This window comes from Paralichthys olivaceus, chromosome 4 (assembly GCF_024713975.1).
Source record: "Paralichthys olivaceus isolate ysfri-2021 chromosome 4, ASM2471397v2, whole genome shotgun sequence".
Taxonomy (NCBI): Eukaryota; Metazoa; Chordata; class Actinopteri; order Pleuronectiformes; family Paralichthyidae; genus Paralichthys; species Paralichthys olivaceus.
In genome coordinates, this window is record NC_091096.1 from 3,952,168 (window position 1) to 3,967,825 (window position 15,658).

The following is a 15,658-nucleotide window of genomic DNA, read 5'->3' on the forward strand; positions in this document are numbered from 1 at the left end:
GGGGGGGGGCGTGGTCTGGGATCAGTGGAGTTACGTAATGACAGAAAACGTGGTGACGTTGTGAAACAGTCCAATGGTGGAAGGTGACGGAGGCGTCAGCAGAACCAGCGGATCGTCGGCGCTCAGACACCGCGGACGTCGCAGCCTCTCAGCGGGGAACACACGCTCCGTGCCCCGGGGTCCGACGACCCGGAGGACGAATTCAGGACGCGGGCGACAACGCGGGGAATGTGAGGAAGGAGACGGGGAACGATGTGCTCCACGGAAAACAACGCGGAGCCGCCGCGGACACGTGAGTGGATTAATGAATAACCGTGTTGTCATCGCGACCCGGAGATCGTAACCAGGCAGCGGGGCGCGGGGAGCGTTCACCCCCCGGGGGAGGGACGCTGCCGGCCGGGGTGGAGGGGAGGGACAGACCTGTCAGCCGGGCGCTTCACTCTGCTTCTCCGTCCTCCCTTACAGCCTCGGACCCGGCTCTCCTCCTGGAGCTCAAGACCCGGCGCCCCCCGTCCCTGCTGGGCCGGGCGGGATGTGAGACCTGGAGCGTGGACTTCTCCCCGGACGGAGCCTGGTTCGCCTGGTCCATGGGTCACGGCATCGTGTGGGTGGTCGCCTGGCCCCTCGACTCCGAGTAGGTTTACCCACCGGTACTTAAATCCACACGGTGCGTTCAGGTGTCCTTGATCCTGGTAATCTGGAGGAGCCACAGACGGTTTCCCACACAGTCAATAATCAGACAACAATTATTCAGTCATCAATTAATCTGCCTCTTATTTATCATGTGTGTGAAATGATACAAAGAGAAAATCTAATAATGATAATAAATCTATTGACAAAATACACAACAAACAAATATTATTGTGTTTAGCTGAGAATCAAACCAGTTCTGGTTTCATTGTTTTCATATTTCTATTCAAGTGTCAGTAGATCAGGACATTAAGTTTTCCTCTGTGATGCAAACATCACGTGTAATTGTCTTGTTTATCTGGATTGTGACATTAAATTAAATGTTTTATGAAACTGGAGACAAACTCTGAACATATTTCCAGAATGAGTTCAATGACCCAGAGAAGCTTTGTCCCCTCAGCTCCCTGTGTTCAGTGGGTTGTGTGGTTTGTTGGAACGTTTGTTGAAATCAGAGTTTTGGCACCAAAATCCAAAACAAAACCAAAAGAAATCTTTAACATGCATCAATATTGAGTCTCCGACCTTTGGATCACACTGCGCATTTAAAGTCTCGATGGCTACTGAACATTTCTCAATACTTCTATTGATTCATTTGTTCGTTTGATAGCCACACGTGGTGTTTGCATACCAGTGCATGATACTAACGAAGGAGGCAACATCCAGTGACTCATATCAAACAGGTTTTTATTATGCGAACCAGAAAATTCACACTTTCCTTTAAAAACCTCAATGTTGGGTCGTTTACATCTGCTGCAGTCGTGATTAGCACGTTAAGGCCGGATCATTTAATTCTTACTCTATTTATAGTTCCTGCTTGTTAATGTTCTTTTCTCTGACAGAGACAATCAGAGCGGAGAGACCGACCGAGGAGACAAGAGCTTCAGCTGCGGTCACCCAGTGTGGGGCCTCGCCTTCGGACCAAGACCCCCAAAATCCGTCGCCGCTGCACAGCCAGTGAACACATCGTCCAAAGGGAACAACAGCCTGCTCCTGGCCACAGGCTTGGAGAACGGGGTCATCAAAATCTGGAATGTCTTAACAGGTGAGGACTTGACTTCTGCTGGTGAGGATGTGGTCTCTCTTCCGTGCTCAGATTATAAATGACTTTCTTTGGCACACGCTCGTTCAGGTGATGCTGTGTTTGACCTCCACGGCCATGAAGGGGTGGTAAGGGACCTGGTCTTCCCTCAGAACGGGACGCTCACGCTCATATCGTCCTCTCGAGACAAAACCTTGAGGATTTGGGACCTGGCTCAAAAAGGTATGAGCAGTTTGTGTCGTAACAAGTCCAGACACACCACTTCTTCAGAGAACGCAGCCCGAGAGACACTCACGTCTTTGTCCAGGGGAAGTCTGTGATAACACACGACTCCACTGTTTCACAATGCTAACACACTTTCTCTCATGTAGGAATTCGCTGTTGTTTACATTCCAGGCGGACACAGTTTTATTTATTCTACATCCTGAGATATCGTTTGCTTTTATGATGCATACTTTGTTTAATTTTCATTTTATCCAAGAGATAAAATCAGCTGCTTATTCTTTTCATTCCTGCGTCGACCATTCCCCTGAACTTATCATGTTGTCGTATTGATTTCCATTGTTCCCTTCAGCCCAGCGTTTCTTTAAGACGCACCCAACAGCTCAGAAGCTTTAAGCGTCTCACCTGTGCACATTGTAACACCTGTTTAAGGTGTGTCGTCGTTCGGCTCTTATTGTTTAAGTGGTGTTCACAAACATACAACTGATACAACTCCACTGTCACAATGCAAACATTCTTCTTCTCATGTGGTTAAAGGGAATAGCTGCTGTTTACGCTCCAGGCAGGTTCTGTTTTAATTAATTTATTAATTATTAATTTATTATACAACCTGAGATATCTTCTGTTTTTATGCTGCGGGTGATTTTAATTGAACTTTGTACATTTGCACGTTGAGCTCGTTAACTTTATTCTGTTCATTCCTGCGTCTATCATTTCCCCAACCTTATCCTGTCTCCACGGTGACTTCTGGTATTTCCTGCAGCCCAGCGCTCCATTAAATAATCCGCTCAGAAAGTTTGAAAGTTCATTTCCAAACTTTCGAAACTTTTTGTTTTTGTTGAGGAAAAAAACAACAACTCCTTATTGGTGAGTTCAAAGACATTTGTAAAAAATCTGCCATTCGAAGACTTGAGATTCAACGAAATCTTATGTTTTAGGATTATGTCATGTCATGTTTATTTCCTGACAGTCTACCTCAGTGTGTCGTAATAAAATTAGTGGCACGTTGCACACGTTTTTTAATGCGACAATTAATAAGGTGACCGATTCCGGAGCGTCCGTGAAGAACTCTCCGTTCACCGACGTCATACGCCATCGGGCCAGTGGCGCAATGGATAACGCGTCTGACTACGGATCAGAAGATTCTAGGTTCGACTCCTGGCTGGCTCGGATTTTATTTTTTGCTTCAGACTCTTTTTGTCTTTACTTGTCACTTACACATCGATGTAATAAAATATTTTATTAACTAACTATGAAGATTACAAGGCAGCAATTTCTGATTTAATGAGGAGCATGTGTAGAATTGAAAAGTGCAAAAGTAATCGATTTATTCTTCCGTTGATCGGAATAATTGTTTAAGCTTGAGATAGAGCCGACTTTGTTTTGAAGTTATGATTGACTTAATTATCTTAACACATATTACAATTAAGTGTAAAGATTTTAAATATGTCCATAAAATAAAACCCTTTAGTTTGAAAACTGTCTCATTGAACAAACTCAACTCTTCACATTTCAAGTTCTCCAACGATACTGGTGCTGTAGTGTTGTCCCTGAGTTTTAAGTAGCTTTGAATTTATAATGAGTAAATGTAAATATATAATAATAATAATAATAATAATAACAATGTTTATGTATCACTTCCTAACAGAGTTATAAATTAATTATATTATGAATTAAATGCAGACTGATATGACTGAAAGCTGTGGATATACTGTATCTGCAGTGACTCTGCTCTGTTTATGAAAAAGTGTTGAACAGTCTGAGTTTGTAAATCGTGTTTCTCTCCCTGCTTCTCTCCGTGTGTTCATCCCGTCGTCTGTGTTTAATCACCTTCAGTGACATGGCGACCTCCGTAGAGAGGATCCGCTCCTGATGTAAAGATAAAGTATTTCAATATAATGTATTTCAATATCAAGGCCCATTCAAGGGTAAAGTCAACAACAGTTTGTATAATTTAGATGAAACACACAAGGGAAAACATCCCTTTCACTTAAATCTTACACACTGGACCTTTAAGTGTTTGAACACATGCTGTGTGTTGCAGGTAAAAAGGTGCAGGTGCTCTCAGGCCACAAAGACTGGATCAGCTGCTGCTGCGTGTCTCCAGACTGCAGCATGATCGCCTCCGTCGGGAGGTTCGACAGAGTGAGTGAGATCATCGGAGAAGTTATAAAAACCTGCAGAGCAAAGAGACACGTGCATCAGAAGCAACGATGAGAGATTATTTTATTTACTCTTCTTGTGCATGTTTGGTATTTTATGTATTTTTAGTGTCTAACAGTTTGAAGCTCATCTGGAAAGTACAAAGATTTTTAGTTACACCAGAGTTTTCATTCTCACCTGAATGCTGTAAGTTTGTGTAAAAATGTGAACTAAAGGTTTTTATCTCTCATCTTTTACTTGTGTAAATACTCAGTGAATTTCAGATTCTGATCACAAGCCTGTTTCATGTGATCATGAGGGAAACATTTCCTTTTATAGTGAATAATCGCTGAAGATTTTATCGTATGTGCTGTTTGTATCCAGCAATGACGTAACTGAACATGAAGCTTTTCAGACATTTCATCTGTGATATAAATCTGTCGCTGGATGATGCACAGATCTGCTTCTCTTCATCCTCGCCTGTGTTGAGTTTCTGGGAGACGTTTAAAGCAGCAGGAACACTTTTACCAGACCTCGACTGTGACATGTTGTCACTAGAAAGAGGAACAGACGACATTTCACCGAGCAGAACCAGACTTTAAGATCACAATCACTTTAAACTGTGTTGTTGCTGTAAATCAAATCAATGAATCTGCTTAGTGTTTGACGGCCAGGAAACTTTGAGCCTTGTTGAAATCCCTTTAAATAAAAAAAATGATAATCCTCACAGCAAAGTAACCGCCGCTCCTTGTCTCCCTTCATCAGATGGTTTGTCTGTGGAGTCTACGCTCCTACACGTTCATCAGAAACCTGACCGGAGGCACCAGGAAGACCTTGTACCTCCTGTCTTCCTGTGACTTCTCTCCTGACGGGGCGCTGCTCGCCACGGCAGCCTTCAGCGGCTCCAGCTGGTGGATCGACCTCTGGGACCCGTACACCGCAGAGAAACTGGCCACTCTGGTGTGAGTTTACGAGACCCCACTTTTACTGAACACTCTGGTTTGGTGTGTGCATTGTCCAGGATCACAGTAAACCGCTGCAGCCACGGACTGTAAATAAACATGGATGACGCGTCCCCACTTCCTCCCATTATCCAGAAATATCAAAATACTCCAAAATCCGGATACAAACAAACGGTGAGGTCGTCATTTGGAGCCAGAGTCCGATCAGCGAGAAGAACGACAGAAAATGACAGAAACCTTCTTTAAAGTGTACTGAACCTATACTGCAGCCAGCCACCAGGGGGCAATCAACACTGATGTACTGTATGTTCAGGTTTCAGATAAGTTTGGCTTTAATAGTTTTTTCACGATGATATAGAACTGAGGTGAAACGTCATGATTGGCAGCTGAGACTGACTCGTGATCGGCTCCAAATGACGGCAAAGGTGCAAGATGGAGAAACGTCGTCCATCTTTATTTAAATCTTTAAATCTTTAAAGTTATTAATGCACAGATTTATTTCAAGCAGATAAATAAGTTGAAAGCTGAAAACCAACACATCACTGGCACTGTTATTGTACGATGCTTAAAAACTCGTCCCTATAAAACTTTTCTTTCCTCCACAGTGACTACTTTGAAGATTACGGGCAGAACCAGATCTCAGCAATACAATTCTCTCCCAACGGTTTGCACCTGGCGATCGTGACGGACGGCAGGTGAGCGGTTCATCACGTCGCTGCGTTGAACGTTTCTTGCACTGGACAGAAACTGACTTCAGACACGTGTGTGTTTGCAGGGCTCTTCTGATCTGGGAGCCGGGAAAGAGAGGGATGGTGATGCAGACCAAAGCAGACAGGGACTCTAACGGACTGTGCTGCGACTACCATCCACAAGGGGGCGTGGTCGCCACAGGGTAAATGTTATTTCACAGTTTGTTGTTTTTGAGATTTCTGCAGAAAAAAACGTCCAGAGACGCTGGTTTTCACTCTTGGTGAATTTAATTCATCTGTGGCAGCAGAACATGTTTCAGCCTTATAACATACTAACACTACATGTAACCCACAATGCAACGCTGTAACATGCTGCTGCTACTCTCTCAATTCAAAAGGAACAAATGACCGTTTTGAAGAACTATCCTTCTAATGACACGTGCTTCCTCTGCCGGTACTGTGCAGTGGTTTCTGAGCCTCAGGCTAAGTTACTTGTTAGCACCTGAGTGTTCTGATGGGAGTGAAACTCGAATCCCCACAGAAATCCACTGAAACACCAGGATGTCACTCAGTGGAACCCGTACCTCCACCAACAGTCCCAATATGAAACCACATTAAAATGCTCCAGATCCAGATTTTTATTTGGATCTGCACAAATTCATGAACATCAGTTTTTCATGAAGATCCATGAATCATTCTTTGAGACATAAAACATCCAAACAAAGCAGGAAAATAAATTTCCTGGATCTATAAACTAAACTTAACCTCGTTCTCCAGCTGGTTTGCACGTTCTCTCATGTTTGCTCTCTCAGCCTCATGTTCACTGTAACACTAACTGCGTCCCCCCCCCCTCCATCAGAACCAGAGACGGCCACGTGAGGTTCTGGAAGGTGCCCAGGACGGTGCCCAGCCTGTGCCACCTGTGCCGATCCATCCTGCGCCATTCGGTGTCCACGCACCAGCTGGAGCCGCTGCCCCTCCCCAAGAGGATCCTGCAGTACCTCACGTACAGAAACATCCCCGAGCGCCTCAAGACCCGCTGCTCCTCAGAGGAGGAGGAGCGCAAAGGTTAAATATGAACATTTCAAGTAACCAAACAATGCAACTGGTATTGACACTAAGTGATTATTATACACTGAACACTAATAAAATGCCTTTGTTTGATGAGGTATTAAAAGTTGCTTCCACAGCTCGGCTCGGCACAGGAAGCAGCTCTTAACATCATCCACTTTAGATGCAACATTTACTGCACTAAGGATTTAATTTATTGCACTACTACTGTTAAACGATGCATTAACTCAATGTTCACATGCTTATATATATATATATATATATATATATATGACTTGAATATCACACTTTTATACTGTTAATTTATTGTGTACATATATAATTTCTAATTCCTGTTTATCATAAGGGAACAACACACGACCTGCGACTGTACCTGCACATGTTTATTGTTAATATAAAAACTGGATTATATATAGGAAATAGTTTTATTAAACAGACTCAAACATTTACACGTCCCAGAACTTTTATTTTTTCAGGCAGCATGGAATTTTACTCAGTTCACTTGCAGACTGGAGTGACTCAGACATCCGTGTCTTAGACGTGTGACGTCCTCTCAGTCTGGAGAAGTGTTGGGCAGCGGACACGTGAGGACTTCTGTATTCTGGTGATTTCACAAAGGTTGATCGTTTCTCTCCAACCACAGCCTCACGGAGGGAAATAATTGAGAGGACGCTGTAAATCCTTCCAGAAAGAACCTTGAAGGATTTTGGTCAAACTGTTTAAAAGGTTTTAGTCACCTTGAAATATACAACAGGTAGTAAAGTAGGAAACGAAAGAGCAATATCTCATTGAGAAGTTTTCCAGACTCCTGCTGAGTTCTGGATGTAGCAGTACAGTGCAGTTGTTTTTCATTGTGGTTTAAACAGGAGTGCCTGTGGCCGCTCATGAATCATTGAATATTTCCTTTTGTTCACGTGACTCTGGTTTACGTTCAAGAGACAGTTACTGGATCTACGAGGCTTCGCTGACCACCAGGTCTCTCACCGCCTGGAAAGCTGCAACCATGGAGCTCAGCTGGATCTTCTCATCGGTTCCTGAGGCGAGTCTGTGTCTGAAGAGACGCGATCAGAAACCAAGAAAAATGAGACGTGGTGGCAGCCCCCGCTGAACATTTCCAGTTCATACAAGGATTTTATTTTCAGTTCATGCTGGTTTATATCTCACTTACTCTATGTCGGCCAACTTGATGAGCAGACCAATCCGGATGTCTGGAGGAAAGTCCACTGAGAATGGGGGAAAAAACTAAAATTCAGATACAAAACTACTGAATTTGTACGACACTGTTTATGTGTTCAGGTTTTCTTAATGATTGAACAGTTGTGTGAAAACGTGTGCGTTAGCTGCGGCCTCACCTCTGTGTATGAGCAAGTGAACCTCAGTGAGGATGTCGTGCAGAGCCAAACCTTTCAAGGTCTTCAGCTGAAGGATTTCTGTGAGGACGACGTTAAAGACTTAAAAACACAAGTGTCTTTTTAATTCAGTTTGAAAAGTTACTGCGTTTGAGTCTTTTTTCTTCTGCACTTTTCATCCATTCCAGTGTCAAACAGATCTAGTCAGATTTAATTAGTTGCAAGAAAGAAATGTACTGAAAATACAGCTACTTCAGGATGTTTCGCCCCTTTTCTGAATTCTACAGAATCAGACTAAAACTATATTTCACAGATTGATATGGTTCTACGGTTCAGCTCGCTGGCTGGAGGCCCCTGAAGGATACGGTTGTATGCTGTGGTGAAGTCTTTGTTGAGGGACCAGTCGAGGATGTTGGCGATATCCGAGCGGAGGGGGTGACCTGTGCAGGTGTAAACTGTGTCCTCTGTGACCTTCCCATACGCCATGCTGGTGCTCTGAAACCACGGAGACGGAGAACGGTCAGGCTGCTCAACCCTCAACCACTGATGCTTTAACGGACATCTCATGTTTAGTTTAGCAGATGTTTTAAAAAAAACACAATATAAATAATTAAAACATGGACACGAAGGCAGAATGATCGTGATGTCGTACCTGCAGGATGTTGAGAGATCTCCTCATATCACCTGACGATAGAGTCACGATGGCTTTCATTCCATCTGGAGTTATGTCAATGCTGCCACAAAAAAAAACTTTTTAATTAATCTCAAACGATTGAATAAGTACTGTTATGTTTATATTTGCAGATTTTTATATTTACCAATATCTAAATATATATATATGCACTGTAATGTATTGCTAATTGTGAAATCTTTGTATAAATGCCATAAACAAATCAGGTCCTGGTGACAGGTCTGCGTAATTTCACTGATCTAACTCAGTTAGTTAACTAAATTCAGGCCACTTTGCGTGACTCACTAGTTTTCTGACAGTAAAAAGAAAAACATGTTTTCAACCACACAACACACACACACACACACCTCTCCTGCTGGACCACATAGTCCAGTCGGGGAATCATCTGGTCTGGGGACAACGGGCCGAAGCGAAACCTGGTGCAGCGAGACTGCAGGGCCGGGATGATCTTAGACAGGTAGTTGCAGATGAGACAGAAGCGAGTGTTTTCTGTGAACTTCTCAATCACTGAGACAGAGAGAGAGAGAGAGGGAGGGAGAGAGAGAGAGGGAGGGAGGGAGGGAGAGAGAGAGAGAGAGAGAGAGAGAGAGAGAGAGAGAGAGAGAGAGAGAGAGAGAGAGAGAGAGCACAAGTCAGAAAGGACCTAAATCTGCAAACTGGCAATGAACAGAGTCTTTGTTCCCTCAAGTCAAAAGAAAGACAAAGTGCTCCAGTTTAAACTAAGACAACGGATCTTCACACAGGGATTTTTTTTAAATGAATATCAGGGTGTAACAAGACTGTAATTCACCAGCAGCCAAATTGTCCGGCTGCTCATTGAGCCGTGTGGCTCACAGTGGGCGACGCTCGGCCGAACAGATGGCTCACCTCGTCGCAATGCATTCTGGGCATCCTGGGTCATGGCATCGGCTTCGTCCAGTATCACCAACTTGAAGCCCTTCCTGGGGGACGAGAGGGACGGACAAATAGACGGTGTTAATAGCTCCTCCTGTGGTTATGAGTTGCAGATAAAGGAAACTCTAGTCTCACTTGAAGATGGTGCGTGTGCTGGCAAAGCTCAGGACGGGACCTCGTACAACATCTATACCTCTGTCATCTGACGCATTTAACTACAAAACAACCAGAGATTAATATCAAATCACAGAAACAGAAGCCTTCACACCATACCGAATACAAGAACTTGTGTAATGTACCTCCAACACCATGGAGTTGAACTCTTTGTCCTTGTACAGCTGCCGGGCGCAGGCCAGGATGGTGGAGGTCTTGCCTGTTCCGGGGGGACCATAGAACAAGAGATGGGGGAGCTTGTCCTCGCTGATAAACTTCTGGACTGTGGACGTGAAACGGTGGTTTACAAAGAATACGTATGAGACATCAGACTGTTAATTCAGAAGGATGAAATCTGTGGTAGACATGAGTCAAAACATATTTACACATATTGAAGTTTTTAAGTTTAGTCAAACAAATGTCTTATAACTTCTTAATTTATATTTAAGTGCAATTTGGGTTCTTCACACGATAGATGTGACAAAACAATTATAAGTTAGATGCTGACTCATTAACCGTGTTGTCTTTCAATGAATGAGGTAAATATATGTATGACTGCAGGAGGTCCACACACTTACTGGTGCTCAGAATATCTTTGTGTGAGATCAGATCATCAAGTTTCTGAGGTCTGTACTTTTCAACCCTGGAACACGAAGCAGAAACACGTCGTTAATATATATATATATATATATATATTTAAAATACTTGCTATTGCTAAATGACGCGTGCAGTATTTACTATGAATGCAGTATAATACAGTATACAGGTATAAATATAACGGATTAGTAACGTTAAACCATATCAGCACTGACCTCGTTTGGATTTCTCTATTTTAAAACATCTTATTGATGTGTTTGGATGTGTATGTGATAAACGTAAAAAAACATTCACACCTTCACGTTGTTTGGGTGCCACTCTACAATTCGGCCCGCATATGTTTGCACCATACACAAATGTAAGCAACACAATGTTCACTTTAAAACTCACAACAGCTGCAGCAGCAGCGGCACAGGGATGCTAGCTGCGTTAGTTAGCGACCGTAAAGCTACGTAATGTCTGCAGATCCGTTTTATTCATCCACACAAACAAACAAACAAACAAACAGGAGGAAGATCTGAGGTTTTCTGTTATAACCTTAAAAACACGGTTCACTCCTCAGCACAGAGATCGACACGCTGCTTCCAGCTGAACTCACAGGGCACCGGGTTAGCTAGCTCGGGCTAACTCTCTGTGAACAGGAGTGCACTCACCAGGGGAGGTTCCTGGTCCGTGTCGCAGCTTTGTCCGCAGACGCCATGAGTCCAGTTCTCTGTAAAACTCGGATCCACGTGAGTCTGACTGATGTTTTCACTCTTTCAGACGCTTCCTCTCTGTTTCCGCAGCCCTGTTTGGCGCGCTGCGCGACAAACCGTGCGTCATACGTCACGCCGTACAACCAATGGGCTGGCTCTGTCTGCTCCCGTGGGCGGGGACTGTGTCAACATGTTAAAAAGAAAGTAAAATGTCAAAAATGAAAAACTTTAAATGTTTTTTAATAGTTTTGATCCAGTGTGGAAAACCATTTCTGAAAAAAATATATATTAGTACATGTTAAATAGAAATAAAAACATGTTTATAATAATAAAAATATGTTAAAGTGTAATTCATACAAGAGAAAATATTTAAAAGATTCAACTAAGTCTTTGGAGTTTGGACCTGATGTTGTTGATGCTGTATGTAGAGATGGTTCAGCACAGGTAACAGACATGAGTCATGAACAGTTCAACCAAAGACTCCCGATGTTTCCTCTGCAGCATCTTTAATCTAAGGGATATTGTTGTGGCCTGTGTTGGTGCAAATACCAGTATTTCAAAAGAAAAAACACAATTCATATAATAAGAATAAACATCTATCATAAATATACACTTTATTTCTTACCTATTTAATCATCTTGTGATCATTTAGACTTATCTTAATGCCCCTTCAAAGCATCCTGACCCTCAGTGTGCCAACAAATCCCACAGAGAACCGTAAACCTCAATCAAGTAACACAAAACAATCACATGTTTGATTAATGTCATTCGCGTGTGTGTGTATGTGTGTGTGTGCCCGTGCACATGTGTCAGTGTGCACATTCAGTTGCATGTGAATTATAACAACCATCCACACCATCTCTCCCGTGCATGTGTGAGAGATGTGAGTGGACCTGGTGCAGGCCTGCAGACTGGAGGATCCCACCGCTCTAATCTCGCGAGATCTCCTCCTCTCGGCTGCCTGCGATGCTGTTGCTGTGGGTTTGATTGACAGGAAACATGTCGGTGTGGTGGGAGCGAACCGGGATGCTGCTGCTGCCACGGGAGACAGGGACCTGCATCCAGTCCTCTCATCAGCACCAGTGAAACCCACCGGGCTCCTCACGTCCGCTTATGATGCGCTGATCAGCTTTTTTATTTTTATTTTTTAATTATTATTATTATTATTTATCATTATTATTATTATTATTATTATTATCATTTCTAACATCCATTCGCAGGGGAACCCGATGGATGCTCTGGCGAACCCGCTCAGCATCCTCTCCACCTTGTGTTCGGTGTAGAGGCAGAGGCACCTGGATGAAACAGCAGGAACTACGAGGACTGTTGTTGCAATGGAGTCGACTCTCTCACGGCTCAAAGCTCGTCTGTAAACCCACAACATCTCGTTTCATGGCGTTCTGCAGGTCGCTCTGCTCCGTGGGCTCCTCCACGTCTCTCTCCTGAATTCTGTTCTCTCTTATTTCTTTTATTTTCGTTTCATTATTATTTGACGTGCAAAGGAAAGGGGGGGTGGGGGGTGGGGGGTGGGGGGGGAAAATAACGACCACTGCTCGACCCAAACTATGAACGAGGAGATGACAAAAAGCGAGGAGCAGCATCTGAGTTTGCAGAAAGCCTTGCAGCAGTGCGAGTTGGTGCAGAACATGATAGACATAAGCATTTCCAGTTTGGAGGGTTTACGGACCAAATGTGCCACATCCAACGACTTGACACAGAAGGAGATACGCACGCTGGAGGTAAGCACGGGTGTGATGGCTGAATCTGTGCATCTTCATGTGAATCGATACAGGGGGCTGTCACCGTCTCTTATTTATTTCTAGGCCACTGTGCATGTTTTTTTTTTCTCCCCCTCCCGTGCCTTGCTGCTTTTTCTGCGTAAATACGCGCAGATTTACGCCAAAGCCCGGTGCAATCTATCTGTTCAGTGCAGTGCAATAAATCAGGAGGCTGCATACACGGGGCTGCAGTGGGCTGTTGTAGACTTGCGCATTCTGCAGGTGGCGGCGAGAGAAGGTGGCTCTTCTCCATCAGAATAATATCTGAGGCCTGTAGGCTGCTGCTGCTGCTGCCGCTGCTGCCCGTGTTTACAATCCACCAGCAGCCTGCGCAACTGTCCGAGCCGCGCATCCAGGCCGCGCCGCCGTTACGCAAGGCGAGCAGATTAGTGAAATTGTTACCAAATGTCATTATCCGCGTAATTGGCCGGCGGGTGTCTTCCAAAACGTGCGTTACGTAACGTCCATCGCATCCAAGAGATGTTGTGTTAGACTGTGCGTTTTGTGGCCACTCCAACCTGCAGCCCCTCTCTGTGGCTGTGGCAGGGAATATACAAAAAAAAAAAACCAAACACACACAAAATAAAACGCTATAAAGTGCGATAAGGTCTCTGGAAACTCAACCACCGAGCACCGAGGACCCAGAGGAGCGTGAAGGGCCGGTCCCAGTGTTTTGGTGATGACCCCAGGAGATAAAAACAAACAGCATTAAGTGAGATAAGGTCGCAATAAACTCACCACTGAGTGTCTGTGTGCACACTTTAAAGCCCCAGTGGGAATATCACTGAGATGTTACATAAAAACACAGAGAGAAGTCAAACTAATCCCAGCCCCTGACAGGAATATGAGGATACAGTATTATATAAGATATAAACATATAGTAAAACACTCAGTGATGTGTCTGGTGGAGGTGTTACACAGACAAATGTGCTGCAACAATGTTCATTTAATGCTTTAAAATCATCATGAGATTGTCTCATGATTTGCCTTTTTCTAAATGAATCCCTCAGATTTTCGTGAAATAATAAATACATCCAGATAAAACAGTCGAGTTAAAACAAAAATTTGAAAATCTTAAGCATTAATAATCCTCATGTGCAGATCTGTACCAAAGCTCTACTACAGAACTGTGCTCCGTGGCAAAAGGGACTGGATGAAAAAAGTATTCAGAGGTTAAAGGAGGTCAGGAAGAAGAAGGATGCTGTTGTAACTTTTATTCCGGCTGCATGGTGACTGACTGCCCTGACTTTCTGTTGGGAGAACACAGAAGCGTAAACTGTTGAAAAGAAAATATAATTTCACTTGTGCCATGGTTCCAAAGGGCAGAGTTGTATTAATGTGTTCCTAGAAGGAATCATCCTTTTAAAAGTATATGAACTTGTGCAGCCTGGACTCTTATTTGTTTAAGTAACTCTGCGTTGTTTTAGACTCTTGTCGAGAGCGGACGATGTTCTGAGGTGTGTGTGTGTTTATACCTGTTGAATTGAATGCTAGGGAATATACTGCTGCACAGATATTGTAGTTGTACATGAACAGTAGTGTATAAATACTGCAGTGCTTTTCAAAGTGCAAATACTTGTGTTTCCATTGATTTACACAGGCGTTGTGTTTAGTGAAACCACGTGCATGTTTAAAGTTGTATTAAACTTTTATCATTAGATTTATTTTTAAACACATCTCCTCAAAAAAGTGACAGTGATCCCACAGTGATCGACACTGAGCTGTTGATGAATACACTGTAAGTTCAGATGCTGAGTTTATTTAGACTCTGCTTGTCGTTGTTTGGTTCTCGGTAGCACACAATGAGCTGTTTGTCTGAAAACAGATGCCTGTTGCAGTTTCATTTATATATCAGTCATGATAAATATTTTATTTCTGATTGCTATGATTACAAAGTTCACATCTCTAGTGCCCCCTATGGTCCACATTCGCGCTGCGAATAGCAAAAAAAGACAGCGGGATGTTTCCAGGGGACCAAGAAAGAGATGAACCTGAACCTGACTGTAGTTCAATGCTTTGTGAAATTATTGAAGTCTGCTACTCGTGTTTCAGTATTTGCACGTATCGTCAAATTGATAAAGTTGTTTTCTTAATTTCAACGTGTCTCTCTCCGGCCACGGTTCAGATTTACCATTCTCTCAGACAGTGATGCACCAGGACTAAAGTCCCAGCTTATGTTCCTTTGGAAGTTGGTCAAACTCGTTCTCTTTATAAATGCATAGAACTCTCATTACTTAGATTTGTCGTGGATGACCTGAAGCTCTGAATGAAGCAGTAACTAAAGTGAGAGATTTACAAAACAAGTTGTAGCATCTCTATGTTCGACTCTTCTGTGGCACCCTTTAAAATTAACTTCACATTAAAAGCTGTATGCAACTATTTACAGTGTTTAAAATACGATAATAATTGGCAAAGTTTTTTGTAAGTTTCGTCAATAGACAAATAATTCCAACGTGAATTCAGGTCAGAGTGAGATATTTTCATAGTCATGTTCTGTTGTGGGCTGCACTTCCTCTCTGTTGTTAAATTTAGGCTCCAATCTCTGAAACACATTTTATCAATATCTGGGAACAATAGAAACACGGCTCGTGCTTCTGCAGACATTTAGTATTGGAGGAACCGTGTGCACACATCAGTTTATCTGTTTGTGTTTAGAAATGAACTAACATGCTCATCAGAAAAGAAA

At 43.2% G+C, this 15,658-nt stretch overlaps 3 protein-coding genes and 1 non-coding gene across 6 annotated transcripts in view; 3 read left to right on the forward strand and 1 right to left on the reverse strand.

Annotated features, from left to right (window-relative positions):
• The first annotated feature begins 39 nt into the window (after positions 1-39).
• On the forward strand, positions 40-7,264 carry wsb2 (WD repeat and SOCS box containing 2). Its single transcript, XM_069523359.1, has 9 exons — positions 40-292; positions 466-634; positions 1,530-1,732; positions 1,820-1,951; positions 3,996-4,096; positions 4,859-5,055; positions 5,661-5,750; positions 5,831-5,947; positions 6,604-7,264. Exons 1-9 carry the CDS (start codon positions 253-255, stop codon positions 6,815-6,817), a joined length of 1,263 nt encoding a protein of 420 aa, XP_069379460.1. The 5' UTR covers positions 40-252; the 3' UTR covers positions 6,818-7,264.
• On the forward strand, positions 3,049-3,121 carry trnar-acg (transfer RNA arginine (anticodon ACG)). Its single transcript has one exon. It is a non-coding gene; the product is annotated as a tRNA-Arg (tRNA).
• On the reverse strand, positions 7,261-11,333 carry rfc5 (replication factor C (activator 1) 5). The gene is made up of 11 exons (XM_020099316.2): positions 11,153-11,333; positions 10,481-10,545; positions 10,049-10,185; positions 9,885-9,964; positions 9,723-9,796; positions 9,203-9,362; positions 8,817-8,898; positions 8,530-8,659; positions 8,168-8,245; positions 7,984-8,038; positions 7,261-7,866 (listed from the first exon to the last, which is right to left on the reverse strand). The coding sequence occupies exons 1-11, from the start codon at positions 11,197-11,199 to the stop codon at positions 7,767-7,769; spliced, it is 1,008 nt and encodes a 335-aa protein (XP_019954875.1). The 5' UTR covers positions 11,200-11,333; the 3' UTR covers positions 7,261-7,766.
• A 1,379-nt stretch (positions 11,334-12,712) lies between these two features.
• The window catches only part of ksr2 (kinase suppressor of ras 2), an 80,788-nt gene continuing 77,842 nt past the window's right edge, over positions 12,713-15,658 (forward strand). For all 3 annotated transcript variants that reach the window (XM_020098981.2, XM_020098979.2, XM_069523353.1), the window contains exon 1: positions 12,713-12,933. In XM_020098981.2, coding sequence (XP_019954540.1) covers positions 12,760-12,933 — 174 coding nt within the window. In that variant the 5' untranslated portion in view covers positions 12,713-12,759. The remainder of the gene's footprint in view (positions 12,934-15,658) is intronic.

Excerpts from the sequence above, each read along its gene's own strand:
- wsb2 (XM_069523359.1), top strand. The coding sequence starts at position 253 with ATGTGCTCCACGGAAAACAACGCGGAGCCGCCGCGGACAC. Across the intron at positions 293-465 it reads CGCGGAGCCGCCGCGGACAC|CCTCGGACCCGGCTCTCCTC; the intron begins GTGAGTGGATTA and ends CCTCCCTTACAG. Across the intron at positions 5,948-6,603 it reads GGGGGCGTGGTCGCCACAGG|AACCAGAGACGGCCACGTGA; the intron begins GTAAATGTTATT and ends CCCCTCCATCAG.
- rfc5 (XM_020099316.2), bottom strand. The coding sequence starts at position 11,199 with ATGGCGTCTGCGGACAAAGCTGCGACACGGACCAGGAACCTCCCCTG. Across the intron at positions 10,186-10,480 it reads CAAAGATATTCTGAGCACCA|TCCAGAAGTTTATCAGCGAG; the intron begins GTAAGTGTGTGG and ends TCACGTCCACAG. Across the intron at positions 9,797-9,884 it reads AGCACACGCACCATCTTCAA|GAAGGGCTTCAAGTTGGTGA; the intron begins GTGAGACTAGAG and ends CTCGTCCCCCAG.